This window comes from Electrona antarctica (assembly GCF_951216825.1).
Source record: "Electrona antarctica genome assembly, chromosome: 23".
NCBI lineage: Eukaryota > Metazoa > Chordata > Actinopteri > Myctophiformes > Myctophidae > Electrona > Electrona antarctica.
Window position 1 is genome coordinate 7,896,117 of NC_136804.1, and position 19,243 is coordinate 7,915,359.

At 45.4% G+C, this 19,243-nt stretch overlaps 1 protein-coding gene across 1 annotated transcript in view; it reads left to right on the top strand.

The window, feature by feature from the left end:
• dock4b (dedicator of cytokinesis 4b) overlaps nucleotides 1–19,243 on the top strand; it is a 275,073-nt gene that overhangs the window by 190,513 nt on the left and 65,317 nt on the right. Inside the window, exons 28-36 of the mRNA XM_079494185.1 lie at nucleotides 4,584–4,659; nucleotides 6,673–6,773; nucleotides 6,902–6,960; nucleotides 8,045–8,193; nucleotides 9,428–9,513; nucleotides 14,687–14,782; nucleotides 14,949–15,009; nucleotides 16,796–16,889; nucleotides 17,396–17,544. Of these exons, the coding sequence (XP_079350311.1) occupies nucleotides 4,584–4,659; nucleotides 6,673–6,773; nucleotides 6,902–6,960; nucleotides 8,045–8,193; nucleotides 9,428–9,513; nucleotides 14,687–14,782; nucleotides 14,949–15,009; nucleotides 16,796–16,889; nucleotides 17,396–17,544 (871 nt within the window). The remainder of the gene's footprint in view (nucleotides 1–4,583; nucleotides 4,660–6,672; nucleotides 6,774–6,901; nucleotides 6,961–8,044; nucleotides 8,194–9,427; nucleotides 9,514–14,686; nucleotides 14,783–14,948; nucleotides 15,010–16,795; nucleotides 16,890–17,395; nucleotides 17,545–19,243) is intronic.

Here is a 19,243-nt window from a genome sequence, read left to right on the forward strand (position 1 = left end):
CCCTGGTCACCAACATGTTTAACCTCTCTGTCCCTCACCCTACGTCACCAACATGTTTAACCTCTCTGTCACTCACCCCTGGTCACCAACATGTTTAACCTCTCTGTCACTCACCCCTGGTCACCAACATGTTTAACCTCTCTGTCCCTCACCCCTGGTCACCAACATGTTTAACCTCTCTGTCCCTCACCCCTGGTCACCAACATGTTTAACCTCTCTGTCACTCACCCTACGTCACCAACATGTTTAAACTCTCTGTCACTCACCCCTGGTCACCAACATGTTTAACCTCTCTGTCCCTCACCCCTGGTCACCAACATGTTTAACCTCTCTGTCCCTCACCCCTGGTCACCAACATGTTTAACCTCTCTGTCACTCACCCCTGGTCACCAACATGTTTAACCTCTGTCACTCACCCCTGGTCACCAACATGTTTAACCTCTCTGTCACTCACCCTACGTCACCAACATGTTTAACCTCTCTGTCACTCACCCCTGGTCACCAACATGTTTAACCTCTTTGTCACTCACCCCTGGTCACCAACATGTTTAACCTCTCTGTCACTCACCCCTGGTCACCAACATGTTTAACCTCTCTGTCACTCACCCTACGTCACCAACATGTTTAACCTCTCTGTCCCTCACCCCTGGTCACCAACATGTTTAACCTCTCTGTCACTCACCCCTGGTCACCAACATGTTTAACCTCTCTGTCCCTCACCCCTGGTCACCAACATGTTTAACCTCTCTGTCCCTCACCCCTGGTCACCAACATGTTTAACCTCTCTGTCACTCACCCTACGTCACCAACATGTTTAACCTCTCTGTCACTCACCCCTGGTCACCAACATGTTTAACCTCTCTGTCCCTCACCCCTGGTCACCAACATGTTTAACCTCTCTGTCCCTCACCCCTGGTCACCAACATGTTTAACCTCTCTGTCACTCACCCCTGGTCACCAACATGTTTAACCTCTCTGTCACTCACCCCTGGTCACCAACATGTTTAACCTCTCTGTCACTCACCCCTGGTCACCAACATGTTTAACCTCTCTGTCACTCACCCCTGGTCACCAACATGTTTAACCTCTCTGTCACTCACCCCTGGTCACCAACATGTTTAACCTCTCTGTCACTCACCCCTGGTCACCAACATGTTTAACCTCTCTGTCACTCACCCCTGGTCACCAACATGTTTAACCTCTCTGTCCCTCACCCCTGGTCACCAACATGTTTAACCTCTCTGTCACTCACCCCTGGTCACCAACAAGTAAGACCTCTCTGTCCCTCACCCCTGGTCACCAACATGTTTAACCTCTCTGTCCCTCACCCCTGGTCACCAACAAGTAAGACCTATCTGTCCCTCACCCCTGGTCACCAACATGTTTAACCTCTCTGTCACTCACCCCTGGTCACCAACATGTTTAACCTCTCTGTCCCTCACCCCTGGTCACCAACATGTTTAACCTCTCTGTCCCTCACCCCTGGTCACCAACATGTTTAACCTCTCTGTCACTCACCCCTGGTCACCAACATGTTTAACCTCTCTGTCACTCACCCCTGGTCACCAACATGTTTAACCTCTCTGTCACTCACCCCTGGTCACCAACATGTTTAACCTCTCTGTCACTCACCCCTGGTCACCAACATGTTTAACCTCTCTGTCACTCACCCCTGGTCACCAACATGTTTAACCTCTCTGTCACTCACCCCTGGTCACCAACATGTTTAACCTCTCTGTCACTCACCCCTGGTCACCAACATGTTTAACCTCTCTGTCCCTCACCCCTGGTCACCAACATGTTTAACCTCTCTGTCACTCACCCCTGGTCACCAACAAGTAAGACCTCTCTGTCCCTCACCCCTGGTCACCAACATGTTTAACCTCTCTGTCCCTCACCCCTGGTCACCAACAAGTAAGACCTATCTGTCCCTCACCCCTGGTCACCAACATGTTTAACCTCTCTGTCACTCACCCCTGGTCACCAACATGTTTAACCTCTCTGTCCCTCACCCCTGGTCACCAACATGTTTAATCTCTCTGTCACTCACCCCTGGTCACCAACATGTTTAACCTCTCTGTCACTCACCCCTGGTCACCAACATGTTTAACCTCTCTGTCCCTCACCCCTGGTCACCAACATGTTTAATCTCTCTGTCACTCACCCCTGGTCACCAACATGTTTAACCTCTCTGTCACTCACCCCTGGTCACCAACATGTTTAACCTCTCTGTCACTCACCCCTGGTCACCAACATGTAAGACCTCTCTGTCCCTCACCCCTGGTCACCAACATGTTTAACCTCTCTGTCACTCACCCCTGGTCACCAACATGTTTAACCTCTCTGTCCCTCACCCCTGGTCACCAACATCTTTAACCTCTCTGTCACTCACCCCTGGTCACCAACATGTTTAACCTCTCTGTCACTCACCCCTGGTCACCAACATGTAAGACCTCTCTGTCCCTCACCCCTGGTCACCAACATGTTTAACCTCTCTGTCACTCACCCCTGGTCACCAACAAGTAAGACCTCTCTGTCATTCACCCCTGGTCACCAACATGTTTAACCTCTCTGTCCCTCACCCCTGGTCACCAACATGTTTAACCTCTCTGTCACTCACCCCTGGTCACCAACATGTTTAACCTCTCTGTCCCTCACCCCTGGTCACCAACATGTTTAACCTCTCTGTCCCTCACCCCTGGTCACCAACATGTTTAACCTCTCTGTCACTCACCCTACGTCACCAACATGTTTAACCTCTCTGTCACTCACCCCTGGTCACCAACATGTTTAACCTCTCTGTCCCTCACCCCTGGTCACCAACATGTTTAACCTCTCTGTCCCTCACCCCTGGTCACCAACATGTTTAACCTCTCTGTCACTCACCCCTGGTCACCAACATGTTTAACCTCTCTGTCACTCACCCCTGGTCACCAACATGTTTAACCTCTCTGTCACTCACCCCTGGTCACCAACATGTTTAAACTCTCTGTCACTCACCCCTGGTCACCAACATGTTTAACCTCTCTGTCACTCACCCCTGGTCACCAACATGTTTAACCTCTCTGTCACTCACCCCTGGTCACCAACATGTTTAACCTCTCTGTCACTCACCCCTGGTCACCAACATGTTTAACCTCTCTGTCCCTCACCCCTGGTCACCAACATGTTTAACCTCTCTGTCACTCACCCCTGGTCACCAACAAGTAAGACCTCTCTGTCCCTCACCCCTGGTCACCAACATGTTTAACCTCTCTGTCCCTCACCCCTGGTCACCAACAAGTAAGACCTATCTGTCCCTCACCCCTGGTCACCAACATGTTTAACCTCTCTGTCACTCACCCCTGGTCACCAACATGTTTAACCTCTCTGTCCCTCACCCCTGGTCACCAACATGTTTAATCTCTCTGTCACTCACCCCTGGTCACCAACATGTTTAACCTCTCTGTCACTCACCCCTGGTCACCAACATGTTTAACCTCTCTGTCCCTCACCCCTGGTCACCAACATGTTTAATCTCTCTGTCACTCACCCCTGGTCACCAACATGTTTAACCTCTCTGTCACTCACCCCTGGTCACCAACATGTTTAACCTCTCTGTCACTCACCCCTGGTCACCAACATGTAAGACCTCTCTGTCCCTCACCCCTGGTCACCAACATGTTTAACCTCTCTGTCACTCACCCCTGGTCACCAACATGTTTAACCTCTCTGTCCCTCACCCCTGGTCACCAACATCTTTAACCTCTCTGTCACTCACCCCTGGTCACCAACATGTTTAACCTCTCTGTCACTCACCCCTGGTCACCAACATGTAAGACCTCTCTGTCCCTCACCCCTGGTCACCAACATGTTTAACCTCTCTGTCACTCACCCCTGGTCACCAACAAGTAAGACCTCTCTGTCACTCACCCCTGGTCACCAACATGTTTAACCTCTCTGTCACTCACCCCTGGTCACCAACATCTTTAACCTCTCTGTCACTCACCCCTGGTCACCAACATGTTTAACCTCTCTGTCACTCACCCCTGGTCACCAACATGTAAGACCTCTCTGTCCCTCACCCCTGGTCACCAACATGTTTAACCTCTCTGTCACTCACCCCTGGTCACCAACAAGTAAGACCTCTCTGTCCCTCACCCCTGGTCACCAACATGTTTAACCTCTCTGTCACTCACCCCTGGTCACCAACAAGTAAGACCTCTCTGTCACTCACCCCTGGTCACCAACATGTTTAACCTCTCTGTCACTCACCCCTGGTCACCAACATGTAAGACCTCTCTGTCCCTCACCCCTGGTCACCAACATGTTTAACCTCTCTGTCACTCACCCCTGGTCACCAACAAGTAAGACCTCTCTGTCACTCACCCCTGGTCACCAACATGTTTAACCTCTCTGTCACTCACTACAAACTAAATGAAAACTAAGCTATGATGACTAAAACTAAGACTAAATATATAACAATAACAGTAAAACATTCCAGGTGACTAAAATGTGACTAAAACTAAATGAAAACTAAAACTGACTAAAACTAAAATCACAATTTGCTGTCAAAATCAACACTCCCTCTGTCTTTCTTTCAGTGTGATCATCACGACTGTCCTCTACCTTTCTGATGCCCTGAGGAAAAACTTCCTCAACGACAACTTTGACTACAAGGTAAGGACGAACGAGTTGTACAGCGAGGTCTGTGCACCTGAAGTGAAAGGTGTAGTAATTCCACAATGTCCACATATTTTGTAATGTATTTACTGTACGTGTGCATCATTTCAATGTTGCAGCTGGTAAAGGTGGGTCTGACTTTAAATACTTAAAGGACCACTTCACCACTTTTCAACTTCTCTTCCTATAATTGGTCTTAACTAATGTTCATGATAAAATACCACCATTTTTTCCTACTCAGTATGTGTCTCATAGGAAGGCTGTGGGCAGTTCAGAAACCCGTCCACCAGTGACATCATCGATGGTGAATCCAAGCTAATAGAAACGGCAGGCTTTCTTTTCCTGAAAAGTTGCAATGCAAAAGTTGAAGCCATCGTTCTCACGATAATACAAATCTAAATATATTTTAAAACAAATCTTGTTTAAAAATAAATCTGCCTAATGATGATGTCACTGGTGGACGGGTGTCCGAACTGCCCAAAGCCCTCCTATGAGACACAGACTGAGTAGGACAAAATTGTGGTGTTTTATCATGAACATTAGTGAGGACCAATTATATGAAGAGATGTTGAAAAGTGGTGAAGTGGTCCTTTAATGTTTCTGGATAGCTGTATAATAATAAGACATCATAATAATGTATAGTTTAATATATGGTTTGTATAAATCTGCAAAGTAACTTGTAACTAAAGCTGTTAAATAATTGTAGTTGAGTAGAGTACAATATTTGCCTTTGAGATACAGTAGTGTGGAGTAAAAGTATAAAACAATACAATTTTAAACCCGTCCAACAGTGACATCATCGTTAAAACAACATTTGTTTTAAAATATATTTAGATTTTATTGTCGTGAAAACGATGGCTTCCATTCTTGCATTGCAACTTTTCGGGAAAAGAAAGCCTGCAGTTTCTATTAGCTTCGATTCCCCATCGATGATGTCACTGGTGGACAGGTTTCTGAACTGCCCACAGCACAGGGCTATTGCCAAGGTTCTCAGAAGGCGCGCACAGCAGCTCGCTCGTTCATCAAGCCAACTGAACATATTTGTTTCCGCCAGAGTGAACACATCCACCCACCCCCCATAACTGCCTTTCACACATGCACTCTAAGTAGCCTTTTGTGTTTAGTAATTATGTTGTACTTAATAGATATTGAGTGCTTACATGTCCCAGAGCACATTCTATTGTTGTTGGTGGTATTTTCATTTTAATAGGAGTGTGCAGTCACATCCCCTTAGTATTTACTTTATTGAGATAAATGGGCAGAAGGATTACGCCTGATTCATAGCAGACCTAATCTGAAAATGGCAGATCTGCAAGATCACATAGTGTCATCTTGTGATACATTGGGAACTGGTAGATCGGCTCTTTCCAGCACGGGTGCGTGGCAGAGAAAGCAATCGGTTGAGATGTAATGCTTGCTACAACGTTAATTTTATTTTCAGCTGGAATTGACGGCTGAAAACCAATCCCGCCTCAGTGTTAATTGAATTGGTCTTGCTAAATGTTTTAGTTGCCTTAGGTTCAAGATTAAATATGTTTGTGAGTTTTTGTGAGTTTTTGAATCAATGAATGTGCAAACGGAGGGGAATAACTGACCCTATCAGCAACAGTGGCGTATCCAGGAATTACGTTTTGGGCAGGCAAGATCATGTGTTAATTGTTGTCTCCCCGCACACAATCGTAGCACTAAAGGTTTTCAAAGAGATATACCTGCCAGACGAGTAGGATACAAAGGCTGAAAGGCATGCATTTACATTCCAATTGGTGATTGAGGGTCGCGCTCTACCGCGACGGCCAATCAGCTGTCCATTAATAGTTCTCAGGTCTTGTTTTTGTCTTCTTTTTTCCTCATTGTATGGATTTTGGCCAGGCCAGAAATGGATTTGGACAGGCGGAGGCCTGCCCCCGCCTTATTGTAGATACGCCTCTGGAATAACTGACCCTATCAGCAAGGGGGAGACGAGCTTTTGTGTGACGTTTAATAACTGCAGTACCACTCTGTCACCTGCAGGTGTGGGACTCCTATTTCTACCTGTCTGTGATATTTATCAACCAGCCCTGTCTTCAGCTGGAGTCCTTCTCTCCCTCCAAGCGGAAGAGGACACTGGAAAAGTAAGTGTATGCAAACTCACATGCATGTACAGTACATGTATATGTACTGTACGGTGTACATAAATGCATGTGCACGTACGTACATGCACGAACACACACGCACGATCTTGTGTTCTCTTTGTATTCAGGTATGGAGATATGAGGGTCATGATGGGCTGTGAGATCTTCAGCATGTGGCAGAACCTAGGTAGGGATGAAACACCTTTACTTTTTTGTTCCAATTTTTTTTCCCCAACTTAAATTGTATTCATTTTTCATGAACAAGAATAGACAGAGACATACAGAAAGCAATAAGACAAACAAATGGACACTACAGTATGTGTTGCCAAACATCAATTCAGGAAATAAAAATAAAAATAGTAGACAAATGCTATAATTACTGGAGTTCACACACAGAAACAATATATGAACACACACACACACACACACACACACACACACACACACACACACACACACACACACACACACACACACACACACACACACACACACACACACACACACACACACACACACACACACACTCACACACAATGGAAGTTATATTGTTTTTTCCCCCAATTCTAATCAAATTAAAATGTATTGGTTAAGCACATTTTAAACCATGGTTGATCAAGATGGAAAAAAATAAAATAAAAAAGCACAAATATGCAAGAAAGACAGCAAGGTTACAGCATCAGTACACATCAAGACTAATGTTGTTTTCTCAGGAATAATTCATGTTGATTTATGGAATGTGTGATGTATGTAATATGGCATTGGACAGGGGTTTTTAATTTCAAGGACCCCCAGATTTGTATGAATTAAGGCCCACGGGCCAATTAGAGGGGACAATTAGGAAAAAAAGGAGAAAAAAAAGAACGTGTTTTAACCCATTTTGGGCGGGAACCCCTTTTGGTTATTGAAAAATAGCAGATCTACAAGCTCATAGCGCGCCACTCGGTGCTTGTAGGTCTGCTATTTTTGAAAAATCGAAGAACCACTGACATAGAAACATAGCTTTTTCAGAAAACTGTCAGGATGTAGAAGACATTTTTAGAATCTGATCTCGGGTCAAAATGGGATAAAAAAAACTTATCTTATGGGGTCCCTGGCACAAAATAATTTCAGACGGGAGTCTGTAACTAGATATACATATGAATTTGGGGGTCCTTGACATTTTCATGTCAAGGAGAACCACTATTTTAGAATGACTGCGTCCTTTTGGATGCAATGCAGTAGCCTCTGGTTCAGACTCTGAAGCCATGAGCCCTTGTTTCCCCCTGCAGGGGAGCACAAGCTAAACTTCATCCCGGCGATGATCGGTCCCTTCCTGGAGGTGACGCTGGTTCCTCAGCCGGACCTGAGGAACGTCATGATCCCCATCTTCCATGACATGATGGACTGGGAACAGAGACGCAGTGGGAACTTCAAACAGGTACACAGCTCACCGGGAGCAGGTATATAGCTAACCTGAACTAGCCCATTTTGGGCGGGAGCCCCTTTTGGTGTTAGCATTATGTTATGCTTTAGCTATTGAAAAATAGCAGATCTACAAGCTCATAGCGCGCCACCGAGTGGCGCGCTACGAGCTTGTAGGTCTGCTATTTTTGAAAAATCGAAGAACGACTGACATAGAAACATAGCTTTTTCAGAAAACTGTCAGGATGTAGAAGACATTTTTAGAATCTGATCTCAGGTCAAAATGGGCTAGAGTCACTGGGGTGCAGGTATAGCTAACCTGAACTAGAGCCACTGGGGTGCAGGTATAGCTAACCTGAACTAGAGCCACTGGGGTGCAGGTATAGCTAACCTGAACTAGAGTCACTGGGGTGCAGGTATAGCTAACCTGAACTAGAGCCACTGGGGTGCAGGTACTAGAGCCACTGGGGTGCAGGTATAGCTAACCTGAACTAGAGTCACTGGGGTGCAGGTATAGCTAACCTGAACTAGAGTCACTGGGGTGCAGGTATAGCTAACCTGAACTAGAGTCACTGGGGTGCAGGTATAGCTAACCTGAACTAGAGTCACTGGGGTGCAGGTATAGCTAACCTGAACTAGAGTCACTGGGGTGCAGGTATAGCTAACCTGAACTAGAGTCACTGGGGTGCAGGTATAGCTAACCTGAACTAGAGTCACTGGGGTGCAGGTATAGCTAACCTGAACTAGAGTCACTGGGGTGCAGGTATAGCTAACCTGAACTAGAGTCACTGGGGTGCAGGTATAGCTAACCTGAACTAGAGTCACTGGGGTGCAGGTATAGCTAACCTGAACTAGAGTCACTGGGGTGCACGCAGGGACTGTTATCGTCGCTGTCGGGTGGGATCCTTGTATGTCCAAAACCGTCACTTTTCAAGGAAATGGAAAAAAGGGAACCACACTATTATGAGAATCACGTTCAATCATTTTCAGAAATATTCCCAAGAAGAGAAAATAGGCGATCTACAAGCTCACAGCGTGTCGCGATGCGATGCATTGTGAGCATGTAGATCGGCTATTTCCCCGGCGTTTGGGTGGATGGCGATTTTATATCAAGCAGAGGCATGTATTTCCCTTTCCCATCATCCCACCCCCCCCAAGCAAGTCAAACCCGGAATAAAGTGTCTGTGCTTCTGATTGCGAGTCCCGACTGTAATCACCTGATTGTGATGTGTGACTGTGATCCCTGTCAGGTGGAGGCCAAGCTTATAGACAAGCTGGACAGCCTGATGTCTGAGGGCAAAGGAGACGAGACGTACAGGGAACTGTTCAACAGCATGTGAGTCCTTGCCACCCACCCAGAGAGACGGATACCAGAGGGGGCGGGGCGCAGGGGAGGGGGATTGAAAGAGAGATGAAAAGTAGAGGCTGACTGAGATAACGGCTTGGCCGATTGGCAGAATAATAAAACAATAAAATAATGATTGATTCCCCAACAAATTAATCAGTTAACCCTGGAGATAACTGCTGCTTTATTCTGATCGATTAATCAGATTGCATGGCTTTATGACACAATGAAATCAAAGAGGTAGGAGCGCACACCAAGAGTAGGGAGGTGCTGACCACGGGAGATATATTTTAACCCATTTTGGGCGGGAACCCGTTTTGGTGTTTTAAAGCATTCTGTTATACTTTAGCTATTGAAAAATAGCAGATCTACAAGCTCATAGCGCGCCACCGAGTGGCGCGCTACGAGCTTGTATGTCTGCTATTTTTTTTAAATCGTGAAAATGTTGCGCAAATCCTGACAGAAAACTGTCAGGATTTAGAAGACATTTTATACATTTTGACGTCAGGCCTAAATGGGTTAAAAAGGAAAGGAGAGGTCGCACCAACTCGTAGTCCCGATGCCAAAAAACGTTTTATTTTACCAGATTTTTTTTACCATGTAAAATAAAAACTTTTTGGCATCGGGACTACGAGTTTGTATGACACAATGAAACAAAAATAAAAACTATTCGTTGAATGACAACCATAATAATATACTGCACACGATATACAGTACAATCTTGTAGCCCGGAGGCAGGCACAGACATACAACCACAATATGTCACTATGTCCACCTGTTCCTTGCATTTAAGTATAGCTAATATGCATTATTAAGCCTTGGTGTGCAAGGCTGTCGCATGCCAAAAATAATAGATGTGTTCAGAGACATTGCCGTACGGTACTACGGTGTACAAATTAGGCTTTTGGTCACCAGAGGTAAGTGATCAGTGTCTAGGGGGCGAAAGCTCCGGTCACATTTCATCCGTCACACATGTCCTCCTTGGCCAGTCGTGCTCTCGCACCCTGCCCCACCCTGCCCCACCCTGTCCCACCCTGTCCCACCCTGTCCCACCCTGTCCCGTGGTCTGTGCACCCGGGTTTGTGCCCCTGCATGCTGTGGTGGGATGTGGGAAGTGTTCATACAGTGTGTGTGTGTGCTTGCGCCCGTGTGTATGATGTGCGTCCTTGCTTTTTGGTGGTGTTTTGTGCAAGTTCAAACTCTCCTTGTCCGTACACAGTGGCACACTGTGCAGAACAAAATAAAAAAAATCATAATATTTTCATATTTCACACTGTGATGGCTCGGTCCAATTCACACCTCACAACTCATGTTTTCTCTATTATGTCCTGAGATGAGGAAAGATGCCGCACTACTCAGCCACGATACAACAACTTTTATTTTAAAAGAAGAAATGAAAAATAGTTTTTTTCACACTTTTAGAGCATATCCGTGGTCATCATATGGGCATACCTAACGATCTATGCCAAAACAATGGGAACATTTCCATCTTTGTGTATTTTTATATCAAAATTCCATAAAAATCTAATTTGAATTACTTCCTTTGAACGAAAACGTGCTGCGTGGTGACGTGTCAAGTCCTGCATGAATACAAATGAACAGTGTATTACGCTAAAGGATGTATCTGAAAACATTATAGGTTAGAAATAAGACGCTTTGCTGCCCGTCTCTGTGACTTGTAAACAAACAAAACTCAACTCAACTCAACGCATGTAGCGGAGGGATGCGGAGGGATGCGATGGGATGCGACGTTCTGATTGGTTCAAAAACACACAGCTTTCTTTTTCAGAGTGAAACTACATAAAGCCATTGCCGTGTCTTTGACCCATTCTGGGCGGGAACCCCTTCTGGTGTTAGCATTATGTTATGCTTTAGCTATTGAAAAATAGCAGATCTACAATCTCATAGCGCGCCACCGAGTGGCGCGCTACGAGCTTGTAGGTCTGCTATTTTTGAAAAATCGAAGAACCACTGACATAGAAACATAGCTTTTTCAGAAAACTGTCAGGATGTAGAAGACATTTTTAGAATCTGATCTCCGGTCAAAATGGGTTAATGACAAGTGACAATATATCGAGATCGGGTACAAAATCCATAATATACCCCCAAGGAGTTTGTCCATGGAACTTACATGTCCTTTCTCTCTTGCTCTGACATTGTGCTGTGACAGATGCCACATTTAACGGCGGTTCCCTTGTTAGGATATTCAGATTTCGCCTTTTGTATCTGACCTTGAGGTTACTTTATCTATCTGCCACATAAGAATACATTAAAGGTTTCTATCAAGTGTGTTTCTAGTATTGACAGCTGACAGTAAAACTAGTGGGGAGGGGGGGTTAACACCATGGAGGCCCGGGGCGGAGATCTACGTCAAGTTCAAGGTCATGGTCAAGTGCCCAAGGCGGAGATTGATAAATAGGACGGAGATTAATGATATCAAAACCGATCGCATCACTCCACAGCCTAGGAGCGCTTGTTGCCCAATCCTCGGTGTTGCACAACAGTGACACGTCATCAAAAATGTTCCCTGCCTGTTTAGCTGACGAAAACGAAAACGTTCATAACTCGCGATCTAAATCATCCCGTCTAATTATGAAAAAAGATCCTGTGTTAGACGGCGCTCCGCGGTCCAGTCGCTAGTCGCGATAGATTTATTCTTACCTCCCGTTGTTGTCGATCGACTCTAGAGTGGTGTGGCTATTGTTAGCTGCTACACAGACATTCACAACAACTTCCGGTGCGCCGGTAAAAGTGGTCCGGGCGCTATAAATGATGGGCACATTTTAGTAATGGATTAAATAGGTCCGGGCAAGCAAGGTGTTTTAATTAACTATTGTCCCTCCTATTTCTACGTCCCAGAGGTGTTATATGGTTAGAAGTAATTTCCCGGCTGGGATCACTACTAAATACACCATTCACTCCTTGAATTGTTTCATCGTCTTTTTTTGTAGTCGATCACTGCCTTCACCACCCTCCATCGTGCTGTACATTATGTGGTATCCTACATTTCAGAACGATACAATCTCTGAATCTGTATCTGTACAATACCATGTTTGTTCAATCACAGCATAATTGGAAATTGAAGTGTATAATTTCAAATGCATAATTATGCAGAGTAGATGTGGTTAAGCGTTCAAGCGAGTGTAATATCATTATGCTTACCCAATCTGTGAATCAATTTGTTCACAATATTCCACATGCAGATTTCTTACTTTTTGTTGATTTCTTTCTTTTTTTCCCTTTTTTTTTCTCCATGTCATATGGAAGCAGGGAATCATAGCTTCATATCTACATATTGTTGTTCGGTTTGACCCACCAGTTTTGGAGATATGGCTTATAGAGTAATGTCTTGCATAAAACAGCAAGAAAACAGGCTTGAAAGGTTCACTTCTGTGGACTCTAACATTACACCTAGCTAGTAGCTACATGTTTTATTTCATATTTACATCGATTTACGTCGATTTCAGCTCTGACATTTATTTCAGACATGCTCTAGTATGTGAAGAGTCTGCCTGTGCTATCAAGTCATTTTGGATACAGAGACATTACTGTCTCTGTATCAAAGACACACACACACACACACACACACACACACACACACACACACACACACACACACACACACACACACACACACACACACAATTTTATTTTTTACATTTACTATATTAATTTCCCCTTGGCTACTGACCCCACTAACCCCTGAACTAACCTGTGTGAGTGTGTGCTGATATTAATCCTATTAATATCAATTTGTTCCGCCTATGCACCCCGCCTGGAGTAGAATACCTCTGTTTGGTCCGTACCCTAGGTAAGATGCTCTCCTCTTCGCTCTCTTCGTGTGTGTGTGAGTGTGCGTGCGTGCGTGCGTGCGTGCGTGCGTGCGTGCGTGCGTGCATGCGTGCGTGCGTGCGTGCGTGCGTGTGTGTGTGTGTGTGTATGGGTGGAGGGAGGTGTGGGTGGGGGGCCAGGCACAGGGAGGTGTGGGTGGGGGGCCAGGCACAGGGAGGTGTGGGTGGGGGGGCCAGGCACAGGGAGGTGTGGGTGGGGGGCCAGGCACAGGGAGGTGTGGGTGGGGGGCCAGGCACAGGGATTGGGTGCCAGTGGCATCAGGGAGGGCAAACCAGAGCCGTCCAATCCCCTGGGCCAGTGGTCTTCAAAACCTTTTCGTGTCAGGGACCAGCATTTGGCTGCAGACCCGCTTCTGAAAAGATTTTGTGCCAGGGACCCCCATAAGTGAAGATTTGTGTTGTTAGAAATGTTTATTCCAATTTTTTCAATAGTACAAGCTCACCATGTTTCGCATTGAGACATGTTGTGAACTTTTTTTTTTAAAGCAAACTCAGTTCAAGTGGTTAAAACTGACCCCACTTTGAGAACAACTGCTGTGGGGGATGTAGTGAGCATGTGAGGGGGAGGAACTGGACGGACATTTGCCTCCTACTCGGTTGAAAAGAAAAAAAAATAGAGAAAAGAAAAACCCAGTAATTGGCTGGCAGAATTCTGAAAATATAATGAGCCATTATTTGGAGTGCCTACTCTGGTGTGACAAGCTCAACTGGCTGTCAGAAATGTGATGAAAACATAACAAGGAGCTACTGGTTCTGCACAATAATGAAAACATAGCTACTGTATTATGCACAATGTGAATACAATTGGAGGAAACCTTTACTTGCCGTTGTATTTACGGATCATTTGCCTGTTAATGTAAGCTTCTGCAACAATCGAACTGTGTTAATATGGAGAAGAGGAAAAAATATTAACTTGTTTAGCTTTTTTCTCGCTTTTCATGATGGCCGGCTTGACTCTCGGGCCTTTCTTCTGGACCCGGACACAATTGTAAACGTGTAAATGGCTTGGAGAAACGAGTTTGAGACCGTCCCATGCTGTTGATAGACTGCTGTCTTATGATCATGAAACAGCCTTTAGCTTTCCTTTCCAACAGGCTAATGAGTGTTTGGTGTTTTTCTTAAAATGTCTCCTATGTTCTTGTCTTGGTCCTCTTTTTGTCTCTTATTCCTATTGTAACTGGTGTGACAACACTGTTTCTCTCCGTCTCATTTTCTCTCACTACTGTGCCTATCTCTCTCTCTCTCTCTCTCTCTCTCTCTCTCTCTCTCTCTCTCTCTCTCTCTCTCTGTCTCTCTCTCTCGCTATGCTCTAGTCTGTTGAAGAAGATAGAGAGAGAGACGTGGAGAGAGAGTGGCATCTCGCTGATTGCTACCGTCACTCGACTAATGGAGAGACTGCTGGACTACAGGTTAAGACTGACACGCACGCACGCCCACATTGAGATTGAAATACACAAACACACGCAGATTTCCTCAAATCCTGTGCGTACTCATTGAGTGACAGCTGTCAGCTTGTCATGCCTTTAATCAGCGACTTACTGTACAGCTGTGATGAATTGCTTGTGTCCTTCACAGGGACTGTATGAAGCTGGGTGAGGTGGATGGGAAGAAGATTGGATGCACGGTCAGTTTGCTGGTGAGTAGTCAGACAGACAGGCCTTCATTAATCCTAGGGTAAATTCAGTCGTCACAGCAGTAAGGATGACTTGAACATACAGGTAAGGGTAGAGATTAGAGAACAATTACAGAGAAGTCATATTAAAAAAGTCATATGGGGCCAGCCGCGTAACTAGCCCTGATGCAGGCTGATTACCCCCCACCCCCCCCCCCCCCACCTACCCCCTCCCCCCCCCCCCGCCGGTGAAAATAGCCCAAACAAACAGTGTTTGGCTTATAAACAGCGCAGCGGGGCTGTAGCAGTTGTGACGGTCCCTGTCGCGATTGTGAACAGAGCAGCAGCTGCAGCCTGTAAAAAACGAGCCCAAACTGCGTTTTGGTTTATAAACAGCGGGGCACTGTACAGTTGTAGTTGTGATTTGCGCACGTAGCTGGCTGTCGGGACTCGAGACTGGGAAAGCCCACTGCATGCACACTCACCACAGACACTTCCGACTTCCTTCACGTTATTAGCCTACAGCCCTACACTCTAGAGCTGTAGGGAGGCGGCGGGGCACGTGTGTGCCTATGATGTGTGTGTGTGTGCTATAGCAGCAGCCACCACCAGGCTCCGCCAAACTTTGTTCAACTGAACTGTCATTGCATCTCTGTATGTATTTATAATTTTAGTTTACAGACGGCACGGGTGGCCGTGTGCCCCCCCTTTGCCTCTGGGCCCCAAAGCAGTCGCGTTGTCTGCGTATAGCGCTCGTAACGCCCCTGTATGGGGCGGCAGTGGCTGAGGGAGAGTGGAGTAGAGCGGTCGGTAGAGCAGCCAGATGGGAACCGTGAGGTGACTTAAAGGAGCATTCAGTGATTTGGGTGATTTGGAAAACAAGATGTTCACATGCACGCACTACAGTGGGGGGACACGCGACAGGCCAACAGCACGCGCACCAAGGCCCGCCCCACTCGATCCTGATTGGAGGAAGGCCCCTCTCATCCTGATTGGATGAAGGCTTTGCCACCCAAAGCCCAAACCGAAACTAGGGGTTTTTGACCCCAGGGGCTCACTGGGGACAGGGAGGAACTTCTTATATGGTCAGCACACTTTATAGTAGGGAGGATTATCCAAAAAATAAGAAAAAATAAGTGATATTTGAATTAAGTGATATCACTGAATATACCTTTAACATCTCTCATGGGCGTCATTTGGGGTCTCAGGGGGTGGCAGTTGACACCCCCTAGTGTTCACATTCAACCTCAAATTCAGTTATTTCATGCATATTTTCCCCCCAACTATGATTTAGTTTTTTTGCTGATTAGCGTTGATCTGAAATCGGTGCATCTCAATCCATACCATGTGACATACGTTAGATAAGGGCCTCCGTGTCTGCAACCATACAGTTCAAGGTTAGATTCTCCATTTTCGCTATTTAGGAAAAGGGCTTAACCCATTTTGGGCGGGAACCCCTTTTGGTGTTAGCATTATGTTGTGCTTTAGCTATTGAAAAATAGCAGATCTACAAGCTCATAGCGCGCCACCGAGTGGCGCGCTACGAGCTTGTAGGTCTGCTATTTTCGAAAAATCGAAGAACGACTGACATAGAAACATAGCTTTTTCAGAAAACTGTCAGGATGTAGAAGACATTTTTAGAATCTGATCTCAGGTCGAAAAGAGCTTAAGTGGTCGGCCCTAACTTATTTTAGCCCCCCACTATATTCTTTCATCTGGAGAACCGCCTGGGCTCATAGGCAGACTAGCCAGGAACTCAATGTTATTCAGCAGTGCAGAAAATCTCTTATTTGTTTGTCTACCTTTCCAGAACTTCTACAAGACTGAGTTGAACAAAGAGGAGATGTACATCCGTTACATCCACAAACTCTACGACCTGCATCTGAAAGCCCAGAACTACACAGGTGTGTGTGTGCGTGCGTGTTGTGTTGAGGGTGTGTCTTCAACTCAAGAACCTCTGTGTGTGTGTGTGTGTGTGTGTGTGTGTGTGTGTGTGTGTGTGTGTGTGTGTGCGTGTGTGCGTGTGTGCGTGTGCGCGCGCACAGTATGTTGGTATTACTGTGTTTTCCATAAGGATTCAACGCAATGCGTTGTGAGCTTGTAGATCGGCTATGTTCAATGCCATCCATCCCCAAAACATGAACAGTATGTATAGCAATATAATTGTGCGTGTGTGTGTGTGTGTGTGTGTGTGTGTGCGTGTGCGTGTGCGTGTACAGTATGTTGGTATTACTGTTTTCCATAAGGATTCAACGCAATGTGGTGTGAGCTTGTAGATCGGCTATGTTCAATGCCATCCATCCCCAAAACATGAACAGTATGTATAGCAATATAATTGTGCGTGTGTGTGTGTGTGTGTGTGTGTGTGTGTGTGCGTGTGCGTGAACGTGTGTGTGTGCACGTATTCCAGAGGCCTCCTACACCCTGCTCCTCTATGATGAGCTGTTGGAGTGGTCAGAGCGGCCACTCAGAGAGTTCCTCAACTATCCCATGCAGAGCGAGTGGCAGCGCAAAGAATACCTCCACCTCACCATCGTACAGAACTTTGACCGGGGGAAGGTAAAAGCATCGCTCCTGGTCTCTCTTCATCATTAACTCAACCCCCGCCAGCAGTGGGCGCTGATAGTTCAGCAACCGCCACTGTTCACCACCATTCTATTTGGCTGTAAAAGAAGACGGCCTCCTCCTCTACCGACAACAACAATGGTGAAGGTGGTCGCGTCGATCAGATTATTCGCTAAGAGTCTAAGAGTCTTTAGAAGCGTTCATATTTTAGATGCGCGGTCACGGGGAAGAGCTATTGAGCCACTAAACACAGTCGCTTTATTTATCCAGCGCGATTTGAAATGGAATACTTTGATTAGCGGTAAGCCAACTTTATAGTTATATTTAATAGTTTATCATTAAATAGAACGCTAACACGTTAAAGGCGTCGTTGTCGGTGCGGGAGATCATTAAAAAGACATTAACCCATTTTGGGCGGGAACCCCTTTTGGTGTTTTAAACATTGTTATAATTTAGCTATTGAAAAATAGCAGATCTACAAGCTCATAGCGCGCCACCGAGTGGCGCGCTACGAGCTTGTAGGTCTGCTATTTTTGAAAAATCGTGAAAATATTTATTTCAGAAAACTGGAGGATTTAGAAGATTTTTTTTAAATTTTGAGGTCAGGCCTAAATGGGTTAAAGGGGTCCTTAGCCAGGGATGAGTTAACACTTTAACAGCATAACCCGCCATACACGACATTTATTCCATTTTCTTTCCATGCGTAATACGCTAAACCCGCTATTTGTTTTATGTGTTCAATTCGCCGTTGTTAGATGATTATTATGGAAATCCATCTTTGTCGCGGACATCGTGACGAGGCTGACAACAAATGAAACTATAACTTGCTTGCAACTAAGGGCTTCTGGGAAACTGACTCTAATGCAAAGTGAACAAGGGGGTAGGGACGATCTTAGCTCGCTTTGCTCTTTGTCTGTTAGGTGGCTTTTTTGTCGGCTCAATAACAAATCGTGGGACTATTTTCAGGGGGATTTTCAGGGATCAAAGGCGAAAATACTTTGGCGTTATGCTCCAAAGGTAATTAAACAATCCCGGCAGTCACGGTATCCTGTCAATATATTATAACGTGTGGAATGTGTTGCGGCACTATGTAACTTTTTTTAATGAGTCAAATGTAATTTTGTCCAATCTGTATGAGTATGTTAACACAATATAACGTATCCAGCTGGGGTATTTTGTGTCCTTGCTCTTCTATTGAGACATTTTGATTGTGTCAAAGGTCATGTCTCACCTAGACACAGGATCTGACACAAATTTTGACCAGATGGTCAAGATTCAATTTACCCCCTGAGCAAGCAGGCAGCCTCTATTAGCTCAATGGTAAAACAATAAAAATAAAAACCGGGTTCAAATCCACAGTAGAACTTTAAATATAGGGTTTAAGAGATTAATCTGATAATATCATTGGTAGAAGCTTGAGTCATGTACTGTAGCAGTCACGACTTTGTAAGTTTGTAGATCAGCTAATTCAGAATTTATGTTTTGTCATTTATTCATATTTAAGTTATTTGTTATAATCTGCCCCGTGCAACTTTATGCAGCCTAAAGTACTAAAAACCCAAACATTAATTATTTTAGTATTTTTTTCATTAGGTTCCAATGTGCAATGCCAAAAACACTAGTCAATCGCGAATCGTTAATGTGACAATGAATCGTCAAGTTAAGTTTGTAATCGTGACAGCCCTAAGAAGAA